Raw genomic sequence first — 19,371 nt, forward strand, 5'->3', positions numbered from 1 at the left:
CACACACACACACACACACAAAACCCAGGCAGGAGTAGCTAGCCTATTTTTAGACAAAGTAAACTTGAAGCCAAAACTGATCATAAGAGGCAAAGAACGTCACTACATATTGGTTATGGGATCAATATAGCAGGAAGAGGTTAATCATTATAAGCATATATCTGTATATGTTTAATCATTATAAACATATAAACATATACCAAACACTGGCAGACCCAACTTCATACAACAAACACTACTGGCCATAAAAGATCAGGGAAACACCAGTACAATTGTATTGAAAGATCTCAAGACCCCATTGTAACAAACAGCTCAATGAGACAAAAGTTCAACAAGGAAATATCATATTTGAACCAAACCTTTGAACAAAGGGACTGAATAGATATCTACAGAGTGTTCCACCTAGCAACAACATAATACACATTCTTCTCAGCAGCACATGGAACTTTCACCAAAATAGACCACATACTAGTCAATAAAGTCTGCTTACTTAAATACAAGAAAATAAAAAGTATCCCATATATATTATCAGATCATAGGACCATGGAACTAGAAATTAGTGGCAAAAAAGACACGGAAATTTGCAAACATGTGGAAATTAAATAATATTCTCTTGAATCATCAACAGGTCACAGAGAAAATCAAGGAAGATTAAGCAGTTCCTAGAATCAAACAATAATGTCAGTGTCACATGACAGTACTTAGGAGACACAGTGAAAGGAGTGCTGAGAGGGAGGGTCATAGCTGTGTGTGCTCCCAACAGAAGAACAGAAGAGGAGAGTCAGCCCAAATAAGCTGGCTCATGATGTAACTCAAGGTCCTAGAAAAACAAGACCAATCCTAATCCAAAGCTGGTACAAGGAAGCAAATTATGAAGCTCAGAGCAGAACTGAATGAAATTGAGACTTGGGGGTGATGAAAATATTCTGAAACTAGACAGCAATGGTTGGGCAATATTGTGAACGCATTTAATTCCTTGTACTTTAAAACAATTAAAATGATCAATTTCATACTACATTTATTTTACCACAATTGAAAAGCTAAAGAAATAAAATGTGTAAATGCTTGTAAGAAAATAACATCATTTCAAATATAAATTTATGAGTTTAGAAATAGAGAAAAAAATACTATGACTCAAAAATATTCTCCAGGATGCTGTGTATATACAATCCTCAAAGGACAGTGACAACTCTTAACTCTGCTAGAGAGTGGCAGAGTCACACATCCCACTTCATAAGATTTTAAGACTTTCCAAAAGCTTGCCTCATTTTTTAAATTTTTTCTACCTCCACATACAGTTTCTCTTCAACTCATTAAGACTTTAACATATTTTAGAATGTGTTGCAGTTCTTATTTACATTTATTTATTGTATAGTTATTAACTGTATTCTTTATTTTGCTATAAAATGAAGATGTTTTCATAGGCATGATTTGCAGTTAATTTTTTTCTTGGACTATAATATTTAAGAATTTCCTTCATTCCATGACTTCTGTTAACTTTCTGAAAAACTCTGGAGCAGAAATTTCAAAATGCACCTTACGAATGTTAAGATTATATCTTATTGAACAGATTTCTGTCTTTATATGCAGCTGTATTAACTCTTATTCTTGTTTAAACTGTATTTTTTGCTCTCTCAGCTGCACTTACATGGACAATGTAATTGTTACCATCTTAAAGAAAATGATCAAATTCTTGGTCTTCTTTTTACTTGCTCCTCTAGGGCAAATTGCTTTTCCCATTGGATTTTTCTAAGGGTTTGATCATCAGACATCAAACTGAGATCAATACAAAGGATGGAACAGAACCTGGAACAGGATCAGTCTCTGAAGAGATTAGTCTCCAGGTCAGATATGAAGCTGGGGTGAAGTTAAAACATCCATGACTTGGAGCCTGTTGAACTGTTGGAAGGAGAAAAGGTCTGGGACTCCCATTATTTTTCTGGTTTCCAGAATTTAAGGTTATTGTTTCCATGGTGATGATGAATAGGCCCTCTTGGGTACAGGAGACATCCACGTGAGCAGTAAATGAAGAGGAACAAACAAGAAAGTTTTGGTCATGTTACAAAGAAGTCTCTAGAGGTGTAAATAAGGGAGACTGGCAGACCAGGGACCACCTTAGGAAGAGGTCTGGTGGAGAAGTGATGGCTCACTACTCATTTCCATAGCAACTCATTGCCCCAAACCCATTTTCCAGTGAAGTCATACAAATGACTTTCTTCTCAAGGTATTGTCCTTGATGCCTAGGGCCCATACTCTCTCATTCCTGTCCTCAGACTCTCAATACCACGTGGCTGACGTGAGCCCCTCCTAGCCCAGGGTGTAGAGGTGGTTGTCAGCATTCTGTGGGACATCTGGTTGTATGAATGTTCACAGGTCATGTTCCTATGTTCCCCAGCAAGAGTCGGTTTCAGGGGAGCTGTGTTAGAATCTTGGGTCACATTCACTGTGAAGAAAAAAGACCATCCTAGTAATAATGCATCAGTGTTGAAAAGTATTAGTTTCATGCTATTCATATCTAAACAAGCAAATAGACATTTTAGGAACATAAGAAATTTCAAGTAGAACTTCTAGAGAACAGAAAATGCCCTATTAACATGTAAGAAGACCTTCGGTGGCAAAGCAGGAACTGCCAGTAAGTAAGCCATAGCATTTGTAAAGATCTTAGTGAAGTGTTCACGCCAACAGAATCTCACTGAAAACCTCAGTGCTCACCTTCAACTACAGGACAGTTACCCCACTAACCTTTTGTATTCTTTTCCCCTAACTGAATGTTTAGGGAATGGCTGTTACAGAATCCAGTTATTGTCTTTTAATCTTGATGCTTCTAGTATCACTGTAAGCTTTACATTTTTGTGTAACTAATCCCAGTTATGTGAATATAAACCTGAGACTTTCCATATTCAGTGATTAATGAATATTCTCCAAATGCTTTCCATTCTTGACCACTGAAAAGAGAAGCCAAGAAAAGCACACAGGAAGTCTCCCTGCAGTGTGTGCTCCACATTGGTTCTACTCCCCTTAGGTACCTTTTTTATAGCTCTTCATCCAGATCAGGCCAATGATTACGGCTAGAAGCAGCATCTTCCATGAAAAACTCATCTTGAACTCTGAAATGAAAACCCTAGAATTCCAGTAAACTATGAAACTGGAAAAATATCAAGAGTGTCCTTTTAATCTGAGCGATTCCTGGGAAGGTGAGAAGGGGGCTCTCAAGGAGGCAGATGATCTAATGCTATTTAGACGCTGAGGAACAGATGCAAGGTCTTGACTAGCTTTCGCACGCGCACTTCTCAGAGGGTGCATGCGTGCAAACACACATTTGTTGTCTGTTGTCCTTTTCAGTATCACACAATCCCAGTGGAATGGCTGGGGTGGCAAAAGGGTAAAATTACTCAGGCCATAGGCAAGAAGATGGTCTTAGGGAAAATTAGTTTCTAATCCAAGGGGATGAAAAAACTTCTAGTCTTGTTTTCACATAAGTGAGTGTGCAGATCTTGTAAACTAGGGACAGGTAGTAGACTTTAGTGTATCCCTCCAATAAGCATATCTTCAGGGTTCTAGCTCAGAACTCAGTGGAACAGGATCTCTAGGAGTCCTGACGACCAGCTGTGCAAGATACAGCAGAATATTAAATCGGAGTGAAAAAATTGTTTAGATTTTAAAGAAGAGCAATAAAATGAGCAGGTCTGAGCTGGCTGGATGTTTAATTCCAGTCCTGAGAGGAACATACGGAGTCACCAACCTGAGAGAACAACAGCTGTTGTTTTCTCCTCACCCAGGGGGAGGTTGATGATGGAACAAGTCACGTTCACCACAGAGCTGTTTGTGACCAACAGGAGTGACTCCACGTGGAACAGCCCCCGGCCGCCCTGACGCAGGGCCGCAGGACTCGACGGCATTGTTCCTTCTGTGTCCCTCCACTGCACGCGGGGGTGTGGGAACCAACCGTAAGAAGTGCACGTCAGCTGTTTTGCTCCATCTTTCTGCTCCTCCACGGTGATGAGTGGGGCAGAACCCACGGCTGCGGAACAGAGAACAAGGAAGTAAGGCCTGGGGCCCCTGCAAGTGGTCATGAGGTCAGTGATTTCACTGAGAGTGGTGGCCCAAAGGCTTGGGGGAGGCAGCAAAGCTTAAGGTGCCATAACACTCCACTTGGAGAGGAAAGTCAGTTTTTTTTTTGTTTTTTGTTTTTTTTTCATTCCTAAATCATCCTGGGACAGAGTCAGAGGCACATTACGTTTTCAACTCCCCAATTTTTTTCTGTCTCTGAGAATAGAATAACTTTTAACAGAACATGGATCAGGTAGACATACTAGAAAAGAGAGAAGTATAATCTCAAAGACCAAAGTCATAAATAGCCGTGTTTAACAACAGAAAATGATGGGCTCCATTTAACATCTCAGCATGTGCTTTTGTGTATATTCCTTAAATATACTCACTAATTTGGATTCAAAATCCATGTAAGAAGTATTTAAAGTATCCAAGATTTTAAGCTATGTCCTCAATGAAGTTTGCACAATTTGGAAGTTGATTCTAGGGAGTGATTTTTATTTTTCCTCCTCTGCTCTTGCTAAGATTTTCACGCTTTAAGATTTTTGCTTACATTGTGGGTATAATTTAGTCTTTAAATTATTACCCTTCCTGGTAACTATATATATTTTCCAGATGTTCATATTGCACTGTGAAATAACAAGTCTGGTGAAAAATTATGGATTAAAAGTCTCAGTTTTCCCTAAATGTAGGTCACTTTCCCTAAATGCATGTAGAAGGATACAAGTTCTATATGCAAAGAATTAAATTTAGTCCATTTAAGTTTGTGGACTTAAAGTATCTGTGATAGTTCCTGCTTCCTGGAGGTTCAATATAATGTTGTCAGTGAACAGAAATTAAGAAAATTTCAGATGACAGAGACATTTTCTAAGAATGGACATGTTCATGCAGTAGGAACAGGTGTTGGATCTGAAACACCGATACAGAATCCTTACCTACCACCTTCAGATCCAAGCTGGCCTCTTGGTAGACCCCGTCTTTTTCAAACAGGCACCAGTACTGCCCATCATCTGAAGCTCTGGTGTCATGGATCTGCAGAGTCGACCTCCCCTCATGGATGGCGTCACTCACCAACGAAGTCCTGCCTCTGTATTCCGACATCTGCTCTCCAGCCACATGGTCCCCATCCACATACACATGCACTGCAGGGTACCTGAGGGATCGGACCCACCTCACCTCCATGCTCTGGGCATTAGTCTTGGGGGACAAATAACAGGTTAATTGTGTGTCTTCTCCCACTCGGACAAGGATGGGCTGGGAAGGTCCAATCAGTTTTAGGGAAGCTGTTGAATAAGCAGACAGCACACAACAGATGAATCAAAATGGAGTAAATAACATCATCAACAAGGCTGGCTCTGGTGAGGTTTTGAACCCACGAGCACCCTAGGGGAGGTCTGAGGCTCAAGGTCATGCCTTGGGTAGACAGGCACCTCATGAACTCAGGAAACAAGTTGTCCTTGTTTAAGGAAGAACCTTTCCAAGATGCATGGCAGTATGAAAATGTCATTAACTGTGTCCCTACCTGCTATGATTATATAATTCATACACAATTTTATTTGGTTGATAGACCAATAATGAAACAATTTTTCAGTTTAAACTCCCAGCATTACATGAGCACTTAATCACTTCCGATTTCTATGACTTTACTTCTTAATCTGTCCATGGCTCAGTTTATTAAATCACAAAATTGTTGTGTTACTGCGAAAATCATAAGGTTGTTGTGGGGTAAAACAAATATTCTGAATAAAGTTCTTAGGTGACCACAATGTATGAGCAAAGGGATATAGATTTGCGAGATGTGAAGGGATTGAAGCCAATCCCACTCTCTGATTTCATTCTGGCCAAGCATTGAAATAAGTATCAGGTATGTTTTAGTAAGGAAAACTGAAGACACCTTCCTCAAAGTATTCCTAAATCGGGTCTAGCCACTGTGTTGTACTTCCTCAAGGTTCCATGTATGTAGGGTTATAAGCAAACACTAAATTTAATTTCTCATACAATCCTTAGGAACATTTTAAGATACAGAATTGGGAGTTTAGTAAAGTACAAAATGCAAAACAATAATATATGTACCAAAGGAGGCTGATTCTTTTACCAATGCACACGGCCCTCCACTGAAGTCATCAAACTTAGGAACAACACATCGTGTGATGTATTTTGTGTACCGTCTCCAATGGGCATGTTGAGTTGGCTCAGAGAGCTCAAAGGATGACTCTGCCTAAAATCTTCCTGAGGGACAGAGACCTGTGTCAACCTGTTCCGAACACTGGCTCAGCTTCCTGATCTGTAACTAACAAGCTCTACCAGTAACGTTTCTGCAAGTTCTACCAGCACGTTTGCTGCACCTGACAGAAGGGATCCTACTGGAAGGAGCAAGGCTCACAGGCTGTGTCTCTCCTGCAGTTGTGGGACTGTCTTTGACCTTCTGGAGGCCTTTCTCTTTATGTTTATGGCCCAATGAGTTCAAAGGTGTCACGCTGGATTCTGGCAGAGCCTGGAGTGTGTTTTTGACCCTGATTGTCTCCTACATGGGCTGAAAAGTGTGCTTAAGTTCACTTAACACCCACCTACTAAACTCCCCCCAATTCCATAGCAGGTGACTTGCTGGGTAAGAGGGTATCAGTGACACGGGAAATGATTTGTCCAGCTTCAAGTGTACTCGAGCAGGGAACAGGCGGGTTGTCAAGGGCTAGGAGAAAAGCCCTGGAGACAAGACAGAGGGAAGGTGGCAAAGGAGGAACCGGAAGGGGCTCAAACAACAGCTGGTTAGTTTTTCAACTGTTTATCTTAGGCACCGTAAATCAGTACCTGCACTCTAAAGAAAGGTGGGATAAATAAGTAAAATACAAATAAAAACCACACAAAGCATTGGAAAATTATCACCCCCCAGTGGCAGGATCACAGGCACCTAGAAAAGTTCCCTTCCTCCATGGCAAAGAGCCCCTTGGTGTGAGAACCAGGGCAGAATCTCTAAGGACCAGGGCATGTAGGTGGTGCAGTGACATCCAGTTATGATCATGACACTGCCCTCACTCACAGGATGGATGTTTCAAAGGGGCCACAAGATTCCTCACACACCCCTTTCCTTTCTCCACACAGGCCAGAGATGATGGCTGTACCCCCCCTGTTCAGTACCCAGTAGAATCCCCGTGACCCTCCAAGTGGCAGGATGCACATTGGGGAAGGCTGTGAAGAAGGCTGTGAAGATCTGAGCTCCTCCAGGCCTCACTTGTACTAACTCAGCACAGCACTTGGGAAAGCACTGCCTCAGTTTCTCATCTGGGTCAGGAAGTCTTCAATAGGTCCACCTGCTCCACCCTCCCTGTGGACCAGGAGAGGCACCATCCAATGCATGCTGGGGCATCCTACTTACCCATCTCAGTCTGCAGTTTCTCTGGAGGAAAAACAAGGACAACATATTAAGAAATTAAGTCTGAAGGAAAGGAGAGAAACTATTAAAAAATAACAGCAAGTTTTGTATTTTACTGAGGAGTTCAGCTTAATTAAATAAGTGAAACACAGAAAAATATTCTTTCCTGTGATACAGCTAGTGATACAGGTGTGTGTCTGCCCAATAAAAATATCATTAGTTCTATCACCCAATAATTGTGTTTTTGCTGATATTTAAGTATCATTTAAAAATAGCGCATATTCTTCATATAAGTATATGGCAAGTGGCTGGGGATTTAGCTCAGCGGCACAGCGCCTGCCTGGCAAGCACAAGGTCATGAGTTCAATCCCTGGTACTGGAAAAAAAACAAAAAGAAAAAAAAAAGTATATGGCAAGTGTAAAAATACATGAACATAAGCAAGTATGACTTACAATTCTAAATTCAGAATATATCATATCTGTTTTTTGAATATTAACATATAACATTTATTTTAGCTTTTTAATTTATCTGTTGATACAAATAGTAACAACGTATCTAAATATGAAAGTGTCCCAAATCTTAGTCCACTTACAAGTTATGTAAAGCCAATAATTGTCATATGACTAGAAACATCCGTTTGTAGATAGGCAGATGTAATCTTTGTACTGAATAGTATGTCATGAAGATATTTTCTGCCAGTAGAATTATTCAAAAACATTGTTCATCAATGCTATAATTTTTAGTAACATAAGAAACTGTCCACTATTGTACAGTATTGGATCTTTTTAGTTATTGTCTTTGTTGTTAGGTATGAATAAGGCAATAAATAAGATGCTATTCTATTAAATAAATGGCTCTCTTCATCTCTGATTATCATAGTATGATAAAGTGCAGGAAGTAACTGGCACCATACATCACAGGGAAACATTTCCATTAAAAGATTACATTCACAGTGACACTTGTGAATAAAAAAAAAAATCAGTGCAGAAAGAGGGAAGGTTCTGAGGCAGAATCTGAAAATGACTGAAGCACCATTAAAGCTGCTCGAAATGTTCACGCTTCTAGTTACAGGTGTTTAATGGTTTTATAGTAATGTCTAACGTATTGCTACATGTCAGATTTTTTTCCTGATAGCAAATATGAGTTGCTGCTGCTTAGTTCCCCCAAGCTCTCCAGCTGACCTGTCACCTGAGCCACAGGCAGAGCACCGACCTGGGAGGCTGAGGACTGCCCGCTTCCCGTCCTTGAGGACAGGGTTGTGGATGAAGCAGGACACGGTCTCGGTCGCTGCAGAGACGTCTCCAACCACAAGTGTGTCTTCCACATAGAACAGGCCACTGTCATCTGGAATGTGATGCTCTGAGACTGTCAGCAACTTCTCTCCCCATCTGTCCTCCCAGTAGACGTGGGGCTCCGGGAACCAGCCTTCGGCAGTGCACACAAGCTGGACTCTGCCTTCGTCATTCCTGGTGACATGAAGGTTAGGGGCAGACCCCAGACCTGCAGAAGAGAAGTGCAGCCCTGAGGCCCAGAGCCCACTGAGGCACAAACCGTGGAGACCGAGGCCCTAGGCATCTCGCTCAGAGGAGAGGAACTCAGGGGTCTGAGGAGCAGAGTGTTCCAGGGTTTTCTTCCCACTGGAATTGGTGTTCGGATACACTGCATTTGTCCTGCAGTCTGTATCTTTAAATTTTAGCAGACGGGCACATTTTCCTTCAGTCCAGAAGGCGAGTGAGAGAGAAGGCAGAAATGATAACATTTTGTTTGTGTCTCTAGTGCTGTAAACAAAGATGTGTTTAACTCTCCCCGTGAACTCTTCTCTGAACCTCTCCTTTCCCCCTAAGCGTGTCTGTATCAGGCCATTTGTTTGACATTTTGAATGATATCCAGAGTTCAACCAAATAACATAAATGCAGAAGTCACCTCCATGGGGACATTCTTCTCATTTCTCTTGTTGGTGGTTGTAGTGTTGGAGCTCATTAGATAAATTACTTGAGGAGTTCTTGTATTTAAATAGCCCACTCTATAGGGAAAATGTTTTTGAAAGCACCATTTTGAAATTCCAGTTTAGTGCAATTTGCAGTCATACATTTTTTCTGTATTCAACTCTACAACTCCCACACCCACTATATTTTCCACAGATGGAATGTGGTCTTTATCATCTATGGAGAGAAAGAAACCCACCCGCTTTACCTGGAGCCATAGAAAAAGTTTGGCGTAATTGCAAACATCCCTAATAGAGAAATGCATCAGCTCCCCTTCACCTATGTCTCAGAGACACAAAGGTTCTTTCACCCAGTTCAAATCGTCTTGAATGCAATAACAGTAAAAGGCACAGTTATGGATGTTAAAAAATGTAGAAGTGAAACACTCTGAAGTCATCTATGAATTATTAACTGTGAAGACTGCAAAGAAGCAGCACCAGCCAAAGACACTGACATGTCCCCAAATCCGCTTTCCTAGTAAGGAAAATGGCTTTACCTGGCTTTCTCCTTAGCATGGAGCAGCGATTGCCGTCAGGAACCAGACGATGGTTTACTTTTCAGATACTGTCCCATGAGGCAGACCCAATCCTTCATTTCCCCGCTTCCTCCCCAACCCTTCCTGCTTCACTGAATAACGGTGCTCTGCAGCGCCTTGCCCCGCCGGGTGGAGGCTTCCAAACGCACCCAGGGTTCTGGAACCACTGAGCATGGCACACGGCACTCTCTGTGAAAGCAAAATGTTCTTCACTGCAGCCTCATTCTAGAACCCAGCAATGGGCTTTACACAGAGAAATGAAGTTTTACATCTCACTCACGGCTGATGAGTTTGCCACAGGCCAACCAGTTCCGCTGAGACAGCGCTGCTGGGCAGCCTCCTGGACTCACTCTGCAGTCGACTTACTCTCTCGACTTACCAGCTTTTTGTGGCACAAATTTGTGCCCTGGCAAAATTACTGATGTCCTCATGCCATGGCTCCCAAATAGTCCTTAAGGATGGTCAAGATTATGCAAGTTAAATTTAGCAAAGTACTTTATAAGGGAGCTTGCTCTGAAGATTTTGGAACTACCTGTTTTTAAGTGACCCAGAGAAAAGGACTGAACATCATAGCTGCCTTGAGGATTCAAAGGAAATTCTTACCCCAGATGAATCTCCTCTCCCCTCTGAGTCTCTGTCTTTGCCAAGATAGTCACCTGCTACTTGGAGCAGCAAGCTTGCTTCGCCAAGATAGTCCCCGTCCTGGAAACGGCACCAGTATTGCCCACTGTCGGACGGCTGGACGCTGTGTATCTTGAGAGTCACGCTTCCCTCGGCAACGCTGTCCTCGATCATCTCCAGTCGGCCTCTGCACTTCTCCATCTGCACCTCGACCATTTCGGTCCCGTCCTGGTGTGCAGTCTCAGCTGGGCGGGGCTCTGAGCGGAACCACTGCACCTCCATGTGCGCTGCGCTCCTCTTGGGGAGGAGCTGGCAGGTCAGTAGAGCATCCTCTCCCACCTTGGCCAGGATGGGACCGGCAGGGCCAAGCACCCTGAGGTCATCTACAAGACGGGGGGGGGGGGAGAGGGAGGAGTCAGAGATCACTGTCAAAGGAACCGTGTGCTTGCTTTGGGAGATCCAGTGTATTAGAATGAGGCACCTGGAGAAGGCAGACATTATTTTAATGTTAATAAAATGTAATAAATGTTATTTGAATGTTCTAGAGAAATCCATCATTATTATTCATACCTACTCTTGTTGAAGAAAGAATCATTCATATCCTAAATAAAAGCAGTTAAAAAAATCGGCACACATCCCCAAAATGTCCAGTATCAGCTTTGTCTTTCGGACACAAATCTATTACTCTCAGTGAAGTTTTCAGGTTTGGAATCTTAGACTCTTCATCTTTCAGATAGTAAAGCCACCATCTCTAGTAAAGCCACCAACTCTAGGTTGTTTTTATTCTCAAATAAGTTAACACATATATTTGTTTTATAGTTAGAAACTTTGTGGTAGTGGTTAACCTGTTAGTCATTTTCCTAGAATTTAGGTTATACATTTGTTTATTAGATTTTCAGCTTTTCAAGATCACTCTTGTCCTAGGTAAGGAACTGAGTTTTGTTTTGTTTTGTTTTTTCTGAGAAGGTTAAGGCTTCAATTATTGGGATATGCATAGTGCAGTTTTCACAGTTTTTGTGGGTAAAGGGCTGTGGTTTCTCCAGGGAGATTGAGTCTTCCAATCAAATTTTAAGTCATGTTTAACCTCCCTCTTTGTTATTTGAAATATGAAAAAATTTCATAATTCTGCGTGTTACTATGTTTAACAATTTCACATGTAGCATCTATTATGTCCTGTCTCATTCTAAATGCTCCAGGCTTGTTTCCCTTTCTCTTTGCAGGTCTCAGTTCTTCCGAGAGAGAAACTCACCTTTCTTAGTTGCTGCTCAATATAAAATAGATGCCGCTTAACAAATATCTATAGAAGCTACACAAAGATGTGCTTGCATTCTTCAGCGATGGAGTCTCAGTGTGGTCATAAACTCTGGCTGAGTTCTCTGGAGGCTCGGGGACTGCGGAGTGTGCGTGGCAGCGTCAGCATCTCCCAGTCTCTACAGCGTTGAATCCGGAATCTGTGTGACCCTGTCCAGCTTCCTTCTCGATGCCGGTCCACGTGTTTTTCTTCCACTTTTCCAGGCTGCACGGCCATGGAGCTCTACTATTTCCCTCCCACAATGAATTTTCGTCATTGTTTTCCAAAGTGCAGCACATTGTCTGCTTCAAGCCAGCTACTGAGATTTCCAGCTCCACTTCCTGGAAGTGTGCTTCTAGTTCCTTATTTACACGTATCTGCTTAATGGATGGTAATAAGTAGCTGCTTTTCTTGCTCCCAAAGCTTTCTAATGCATGGAATCACGAGAGTGGATGAACAGCTCCACGCCCCCCACCCCCGCTGACCCTAGCGCTCTCTGCGTAAATTTCATTGCCCCTTAAAGCCTGTGAAGCACAGTTACCATGATTACTCTCATCACAAGGAGCTAAAGAGCAAGGTGCTTAAATAATGTTCCGACGGTGACACGGCTGGGAATGGAAAGCCCCTTTGGAACACGGGTGCTTGGGCCACAGGACCTGCACTCTTAAATACTGTACTAGCCCTTTTGAGGTGAGGTCAGTGCCTCACTGGGATCACAGGAGCATTACAGTGTACAGCAAAAGGAAGAAGAGGAGCCTACCTTGTGGTTTCATGGTCAGCAGGATGAAGAGGTAGGAGGCAATCACGCCGGATAGACTGTACCCTGGAAATTCCACCATCTTCCCTGGGACACACAAGGAGAAGACAGACTGCCTCAGTGAGGCTACGTTCTGTGGTTTCCAAAGTTGTTCAGTCTTAATAAGAAATCAACATCAATCCCTTCCTGATCAAAAATTAAAATATCCAAGGCTTGATTTCTTTGCACTTATTGACGGTGTCCAACCCCTTCCCCTACTGTGCTGCATTTCATTTCTTAGGCCTAAAGAAGCTTTAGGATAGAAATGAAAAGCACTCCTGAGCTCAGCAGACAATAATATTCAAAAATGAAAAACTGCATAGGTCAACCTGAGACCACACAGAAATCATAGAGCAAGATTCAAATAGTTTTCATCTTTCCCTTGATCCTCCTTCAGCCCCTCGTCATCACCATTGCCTAGATGTAGAGGGCAGAGCTCAAAGCTCTGCTTCCCTGTTGTCCCACCAGGAAGCCAGCATTTGGTGCCATCATTCAGAGAACTCAGGGGCACAGGGGCTTTGGAAAGTGAAGGAAAGAGCCATGAAGGTGGTGCTGTATAAGAAGATGTCACGGAAAATGATGTTAAGTGGCTTTCAGAGTAGTCTTGAAGGCATACAGGAATGAATAACAGAAATACCCTAATTGAGAGAGATCAGCAAATCCAAAAAGCCCCGGTACCAAACAATAATAATAACAATAATAATAATAATAATAATAATAATAATAATAAAAACCTCACCAGGACAGACAGCCTTAATGTGGAGAAGGAAAAATTCAGAGTGGAAGACATGTAAGACTTACTATATTGATGTGTTAGGTATCTTATTAAGATAAAAATTTGCTTCTCAAAATTTGCTGTTTTTGGTTTGAAACAGGGTCTCACTATGTAGCTCAGGCTAGCTTTGAATGCACTATGTAGCCCAAGCTGGCCTTGAACTCACAGCAATCCTCCTGCCTCAGCCACTCAAGTGCTGCGATTACAGGCATGTGCCACCACCCTTGATTTGCTTCACACTAAGTTGGAAGAAGCAGCTCTGGAGCAATGTCGAGTCATTTACTACTTGTCTTTTCCAGGAACTCCTTTTAGTGAGATTTTTATGGGAGAGGATGTCCAGAAGTCAACTATCTGAAATGGAGATTGTGAATCAGGAGATTTCAGAGATTATTGCTACTTTAATATTACTTTGTCTTCTTTCTAAAAACACCTACTTTCGTTTAAGGTATACCTACTAGCTCAGTCATAAATGCAGGTCTCAAGGATCCACATATCTACATGAAGATGAGACTGTTACAAGACAGTACAGACCGTCAGTAGCTCACCTGTGAAATTAATCCTCTACTTTTCTTGAGGCTAAAGGACATTTCGGGTGCCTCCTCAACTCCTCTTGTGAAGAGCAGAAATATTTTCCATCAAACAACAGCAAAGAAATTTCTACAAAGCTCATGCCAACCACCATTCCTCAGTGCTGTGGACCACGAAGGCCCCGTGCGTGCTACCCATCACTTTACAGGTTTTTTGTTCCTCTAGGTAGGTATTTGATTTTAAAGTAGGGAGGGAAAAGCTTAGCATACCCTACAGGAAAAAAAAGTGTCTAAATCATGGAAGCTTCTGGAAAATGTGAAAATGCATTTGAACCTCCCCCAGTGCTCTGGGAGAGATTTGTGAGAGGGAATGAAGGAAGGACAACTGCTTTGGATCGGTATTCTCAAAAGAGACCCTTAGAGGGCATTTTGTCAATGTCTGATGACATTTTTGATTGTCACAACTGGACAGAGGGGGACATATAATGGTTAGAAGCCAGTGACACTGTTAAGCGTCCTGTAGTGTACAAGACAGCCCCTAAAGCAAAGACTTCTCCAGCCCATCATATCCATAATGCCCAGGGAGAACCCTGCTGTGGACTCTCTGCTGTTGCCAGGTTGAAAATCTTTGGACACATACTTTGGAGCACAAATATTGGGCTTAAGTTGCAAACTCTAATTAGAATATTTTAATTGTAAGCTTTTTACTTTCCTATTTTACATCTGAATGTGGACCAAGGATCATCTGAAACAGCTCTTGATATTAAATATGATAAATTTTGATATCATCATAATATGTGATTTAATATGGATCTGCCTCACCCAATTCTCAAAGCAACTCATAGTCCATTGAATTTTCTACATAAAATGCAAGTGTTAGGACGTAGTGATAAGGGTTACTTGCGTTTAAATGTTGGGTGACTAGCAGTCATGAATTCCAGCACTCCATGTCTGTGCTGTTCGAACTCACGTCACAGAAAATCACAAATTACTACAAATCATGAATATTCAGGATTTCATTCAAGTAAAATGTGTTAAAAGTTAAATCCCTTAAAGACCAAGTAGTCACAATATTTGTTTTGTCTAAACTTTGTAACTGACATTAATTCAGTTCATGCATGAAGTTTGAAATTCCTATGTCTACATAAACCTCAAAGTAACTCTAGTTTGTTGCATGTTGAAACATATTTTTTTAGAGAGAAGGCAAAGTAAAAAAGGCGAAAGATTTATAGGATCTGAAGAGAAACCGGAGTATAGTAAAAAAGATTTCTAGAAGACCGGGTGACTTTGTTTCCACTTTCAAGACCAAGGACATCTTTTACTTCCTTGAACTTCTACATTCTCTCCTCCCTGGTGCAGACAATCATTGCTAGCATTTCCCAAGCTGTAGAATCACCATGTAATCACGATTCAGAGACACAAGCCCAGCATCATACATGAAAAAGGAAAAACACGATCCTGATGCTCTGATTTTAAAATAGTACCCTTCTATAGCAAGCCTCCCTCACGGAAACGCTGCAAAGACCAAATGGACTATGGTAGCACTTTGAAAAATGGCCACAGAAAGATCAATAGAAAATGTAAATGAAAGGTATAAACAGGTAGCAGAGTTTTCCCCAGGACAGTGGCTCTGCCTGTGGGCCCCCCTCCTTGTCTTAGCGAACTTCTGACTTTCCCATGGCCATTCTTCCCCAAACACTCCATCCACTCACGTGCTTTCCCCCCCGTGGGAAATCAGAGGCCCCTGGGTCTTCTCCTCACTTGATCTCCGGAGTGCCCTTCAGCTACACAGCAGGTGTTGAAAAGTAGATCAAAGTCCTGAAGGGCGATTGTTGGAGACAAACTATGGGGCAGCAGAGCGGGCGGAGGTGGCCCTGATTTCCCGGAGCTCTGGGTGAAGGGAGAATTAATGTTGCCAAGCTGGACGCAGAGCCAAGCCCCCGAGGTGCTCTCTGAACGGGAGACTCCAATCAAGGTAGTAGCACGCTCACCTCCCCCACCGGCTACAATACTTTCAAAAGTGAAACTTGGAGGACACATGAACTTTGACTGGATTCTGTCCTTGGGAGTTGTTTAGACCTGCCGATACTATTGTGTCCCTGACTCCGCGCACTCTCCCCAGAAAGCTACGGTGCATTCCAGGTCCCTCTTCCACACTCCGCCTGTGCGGGTGAGATCCTCACGCAGAACCACCGTCTGCTCTGGCAGCGCCTCATGCTGCTCATTCACACTGCTTTCTACCTGCCTCACATCAGACACTCCACACCTGGGGCCAGGTTTCCCCAGAAATTGGTGCCCCCTGGGCTGCAGTGTTGGCAGCAAGACTGACGATCAAATGTGCCCCCTCTTACTCCATGGAGGAGGAGAGGAGGTGCAGACAGGAAGTGCTTTTCCCAGACCCGAACCTCGGGTCAAGGTCCTTGGGGGCTACTTTTACTGCTCTTTATACTCTAGGTTTTTTTTTTTTCTCCTTTTGCTGAACAGTAAAGGGTTTAATTAGTCTCAGATACTTAGCCAGAGAATTTTGTTCCACTTCTCCACATCATATCTTGGCACAAAGAATGTGACGGCAAAGGTTCTGGGCCCCCTTGTGTGTGCTCCTGTTTCAGTCTGATTTTCCTTGACATTCATTCCTCTGAGGTCCATTTTACTTGAATGTGAGGGGTCTGCAGATCCATGCCCGTGGTTTAAGAGTCCTCCAGATGTGCAACTTAATTGGAGATTTTCATTTCAATCGAATCGCACACATACATGTAGCCTTATGATAAGTTTTGCTTTGTCCAGAGGTTTCTTTCCTGCCGTTGTTACACACAGCCCATACTTGGGCCGCCTAATGTGCTGCTACTGTTCTCCGTGGAGGGATTTCCTCCTCTCTCCTTCAGTCTAGAAAGGACACCCCTCATGGTGGAGGATGAGGGGTTTGCAGAGGAGATAAAAACAGTTCACCATTAATGAGGGCCCGGGGCCTGTAACCCTTTCTCCTTCAGTTAGAAGAGAGGGGTCTGCTCCCTCCTTGGCCTCTGGCTCCCAGATGGCAGCAGTGCCCACAGACTCCTCTCCAGCAGTGTGAGAGAGTAAGGAGGCAGGAAGAGGTCGGTCCTGGAAGATGAAAATGTTGGAATAAAAGTTTGCTGCCTGAATTGCTGGCAGGGAATATTACAGTAAGAGGAACGTGGTGTTCCAGAAACAGCAGTCATCTTCACCGGTATTTGAAAGACAGTGACACCGGGGAGCATGACGCGACCATGAGATGCAGTGGGGGTGGCGCTGGAGGTATGAGGAGGGTCTCCCACACCCGCCCCGCAGGGTCCCCTTCCGCGGCACTCAGAACCAACATGGCAGGAGCGGGACAGATTTTAAATGGGCGCTGTGAAAGTCACCGAGTTTACCCGGAAACTGCAAATTAATTCTTCTGCTCTAAGACTTCATAGTTTTGACATAAAAATTAAAATAATATAAAAATAGAAAGATTAATTTTCACATCAGAATTCGTGTTGTGGAAACACCTTTTGTGCCATCACAATGTTGCACCCTGTGCTGGGATTCCTCAGTCAGTGTCCACTTTTGAATTTTTGTTTATGGCCCATCACATGGGCACCAGTGGACTCCATAAAGAAGCTTCATTTAAACTTGCGTGTGCTTTCCCTCACAAACCATTTGTACACACGTCCTCAAAAGTCCTCCAATTTTGAAATGAAAACTATGTCCTAATTTACACTATTTGCTATGGGTGGATGTTCTGCGTACACACCCTGTGTGGAAGACAAAAAGAAGACACACTCTCTTTGCAACGCTGATTAGCGTCCACCTCCGGGAGACGCGGGGTGGACAAATGCTTCTAGCAGGGCGGTGGGAAGAAGGAGGATCTTAGCGACGGCAAGAGGGAGAACAGGAGCGACGGAGGATCTACGCGACCACCAGAGGGCGGCAGAGACACATGCACAGTCTTGAGCCCACGAGGTTTTCTTCAAGGCAGGATTCACTCAGCACTGTGTCTTTTTCCAGAGCTGCTACAGGAGTGACGCATATTCATGACTCCCTCAGCCAACAGGTGACAAAAGTTTAAGATGTCTCATATGTTGATTCAAAATTTCCCATGAATTTGGAGAAAACGTACTTGGATAGATAGTTGATTCCTGGAGTCCCAACTTCCTGTGTAAATGTAAGGGTAATATGTACACTGCTCCCACTGAATATTCTTTAAAAGGTAGAACGAGCATATAGATATGATAGAAAGTATTTAGTTGTTAGGTGTGCTGATACGGGGAGTGGAGAATCTTAGGAAGAAGGAAGATTTGAACAAGAAAGATGATAAAAGACGAGAATAAGAAAAACATGAACCCAAGAGGTGTCTTTTACACACACAGAAATTAGGCGATGATTTCTCCTTCAGGCTTCAGGCTCTGCTCCCGGGGACCTGGGGGAAAGTAGCTTTGAGAGCTTCAGGTCAACTCACCATGAAGACGATGTGGTTCACGGAGCGGCGAACTTATACAGGAAGGGAAAGAAGGATCCGCAGCCCCCATAGCCTAGCGGCCGGTCATGCCACGGTCCTTTCCGGTTTGTTTTCTCTCTGGAGGGGAAACGGGTGACATGGCCCCGAGCCCCTCCCATTTGGGCTGGTGTTCCAAGAGCCCTGCTGGGGCCCGATGCTCACAGGCGGACGGTGGTGGCCTTTCCTCCTGAGTCCCCTGAGCGGGAATCTCACGCCACCTCGCCTCCTCTCCCACCAGCCTGTACGCCCCAGAACTCTGCAGCTGAGAAAGTTTGATTCTGTTGTTGCTCAAAAGAAATATGTGGCTCTGAATGATTGTTTGAAGCCGTATGTCTTGGGACACTCTCAGGGACCAGGAGGGCATTGGGAAAGGGGTGCAGAAAAGGACAGGGAGCAAAGGGGGGTGAAAGCAATCAAGGCACCGTGTCATGTATGCGTGTACGAACATGTCAAAACAAAATTAACTTTTCTGTGTAACTAATATGCACTAATAAAATTAAAAAAAATTAAAAATCAAAATGGACGTTTTTCGTATTTCTCTTGCAAATTTTACAGACATAGGACAGGAGTTAGCCTGCTTTGGGAGAGAGAATGGTTCTCCCTCTGTCTAGGGTAATATTTAAGCCTGGAGTACTGGGGTCAGCTTGGCCATTGCAGGGTCAGTAAGGGGTGGAGCAGACGCTAGAGCGGCTGTGGGCACACGGGACAGGTTAACTGACGGGAGAGCAAGCCAAAAACCGTGATCCACAAAGGTGGCCCCCAGCCTGCAGGTGAGCCTGAGGGTCAGCTCAAGCCCTGTGGGAACTGAAGCAAGTTACTCAGGTCTACGACTAGGCTGAAGTTCCCTCTGTGACATCTTGGGGGTCTCCGGATGGGGGGGCTGGGAATAAACCATCGGGAAGATCCTGGATTCTCCTCGGTGTGT

At 43.3% G+C, this 19,371-nt stretch overlaps 1 protein-coding gene across 3 annotated transcripts; it reads right to left on the bottom strand.

The window, feature by feature from the left end:
• Positions 1–1,074: 1,074 nt before the first annotated feature.
• Btnl2 (butyrophilin-like 2) lies at positions 1,075–18,496 on the bottom strand. 3 transcript variants are annotated; one of them, XM_005389448.2, is made up of 9 exons: positions 18,408–18,496; positions 12,614–12,697; positions 10,598–10,945; positions 8,634–8,921; positions 7,424–7,444; positions 4,986–5,333; positions 3,743–4,021; positions 3,027–3,107; positions 1,075–2,443 (listed from the first exon to the last, which is right to left on the bottom strand). In XM_005389448.2, exons 1-9 carry the CDS (start codon positions 18,475–18,477, stop codon positions 2,241–2,243), a joined length of 1,722 nt encoding a protein of 573 aa, XP_005389505.2. In that variant the 5' UTR covers positions 18,478–18,496; the 3' UTR covers positions 1,075–2,240. The 3 variants fall into 3 exon arrangements, with proteins under 3 accessions (XP_005389505.2, XP_005389503.1, XP_005389504.1); XM_005389446.2 differs by lacking the exon at positions 18,408–18,496 and adding an exon at positions 15,713–15,935; XM_005389447.2 differs by lacking the exon at positions 18,408–18,496 and adding an exon at positions 15,664–15,935.
• Between the last annotated feature and the right edge of the window lie 875 nt (positions 18,497–19,371).

This window comes from Chinchilla lanigera, unplaced genomic scaffold (assembly GCF_000276665.1).
Source record: "Chinchilla lanigera isolate Chin_1 unplaced genomic scaffold, ChiLan1.0 scaffold00036, whole genome shotgun sequence".
Lineage (NCBI taxonomy): Eukaryota > Metazoa > Chordata > Mammalia > Rodentia > Chinchillidae > Chinchilla > Chinchilla lanigera.

Excerpts from the sequence above, each read along its gene's own strand:
- Btnl2 (XM_005389448.2), bottom strand. The coding sequence starts at position 18,477 with ATGGGGGCTGCGGATCCTTCTTTCCCTTCCTGTATAAGTTCGCCGCTC. Across the intron at positions 5,334-7,423 it reads GAAACTGCAGACTGAGATGG|CTTCCCTAAAACTGATTGGA; the intron begins GTAAGTAGGATG and ends CTTATTCAACAG. Across the intron at positions 2,444-3,026 it reads GATGAAGAGCTATAAAAAAG|TGAATGTGACCCAAGATTCT; the intron begins GTACCTAAGGGG and ends TTTTCTTCACAG.